Source organism: Sinocyclocheilus rhinocerous, unplaced genomic scaffold, assembly GCF_001515625.1.
Source record: "Sinocyclocheilus rhinocerous isolate Xijiao unplaced genomic scaffold, SAMN03320098_v1.1 C35956650, whole genome shotgun sequence".
Classification (NCBI taxonomy): domain Eukaryota; kingdom Metazoa; phylum Chordata; class Actinopteri; order Cypriniformes; family Cyprinidae; genus Sinocyclocheilus; species Sinocyclocheilus rhinocerous.
The window spans coordinates 1-726 of NW_015768849.1; the positions used below are offsets into that span (position 1 = coordinate 1).

A 726-nucleotide genomic window follows, 5' to 3' on the forward strand; every position below is an offset into this window, starting at 1 on the left:
TTTTTTTTAAATATCAGGATCCCTGGTTCATCAATGGGAATAACACTTGTTGAGGGGTTCAAATAAATAATGTTTATTAACTTATTTTATATACTTGTTCTGTCTTATTTTTAGTGATTTTAAGTCATCTTGAGGCCCCCTGTATGTTTGTTGAGGCCCCCTAGTGAGCAAAGACAAAATGCTAAATTATTATGATTTGTAAAGTGTAAATACAATTTTTTGTTTCTATCTTTAGCAGATCGAAGGATTGTGCTGTTGGGTAAAACTGGATCAGGAAAGAGTTCAACAGGAAACACCATCATCGGAAACTTTGTTTTTAAGCAAGGGATTTCCTCTAAGTCTATGACTAGACACTGTCAAAGACATGAGACAGCAGTGGAGGATAAAATCATTTCAGTGATTGACACTCCAGGACTATATGATACATCAATGAGTGAAGGGGACCTGAAGAAAGAGATTGAGAAGTGCATCTACATGTCTGTTCCTGGTCCTCATGTGTTTCTGCTAGTCATCAGACTTTGTGTGAGATTCACAGAAGAAGAGAAGAACACAGTGAATTGGATTCAGAAAAACTTTGGGGAAGGAGCTTCTGATCACACCATCATTCTGTTCACTCACACAGACCATCTGAAGGGGATTTCACTGGATGAGTATATCAGTGAAAGTAATGATCTCAAGGCTCTTGTTAATAAGTGCGGTGGCAGATTTCACTCATTTAACAATGAA

At 37.3% G+C, this 726-nt stretch overlaps 1 protein-coding gene across 1 annotated transcript; it reads left to right on the forward strand.

Annotated features, from left to right (window-relative positions):
* Nucleotides 1-235: 235 nt before the first annotated feature.
* On the forward strand, nucleotides 236-720 carry LOC107735302 (GTPase IMAP family member 7-like; the record flags this gene model as incomplete). Its single annotated transcript, XM_016547031.1, has 1 exon — nucleotides 236-720. A coding segment is annotated over one exon (485 nt), but the record flags the coding sequence as incomplete, so codon positions are not given.
* Nucleotides 721-726: the final 6 nt, after the last annotated feature.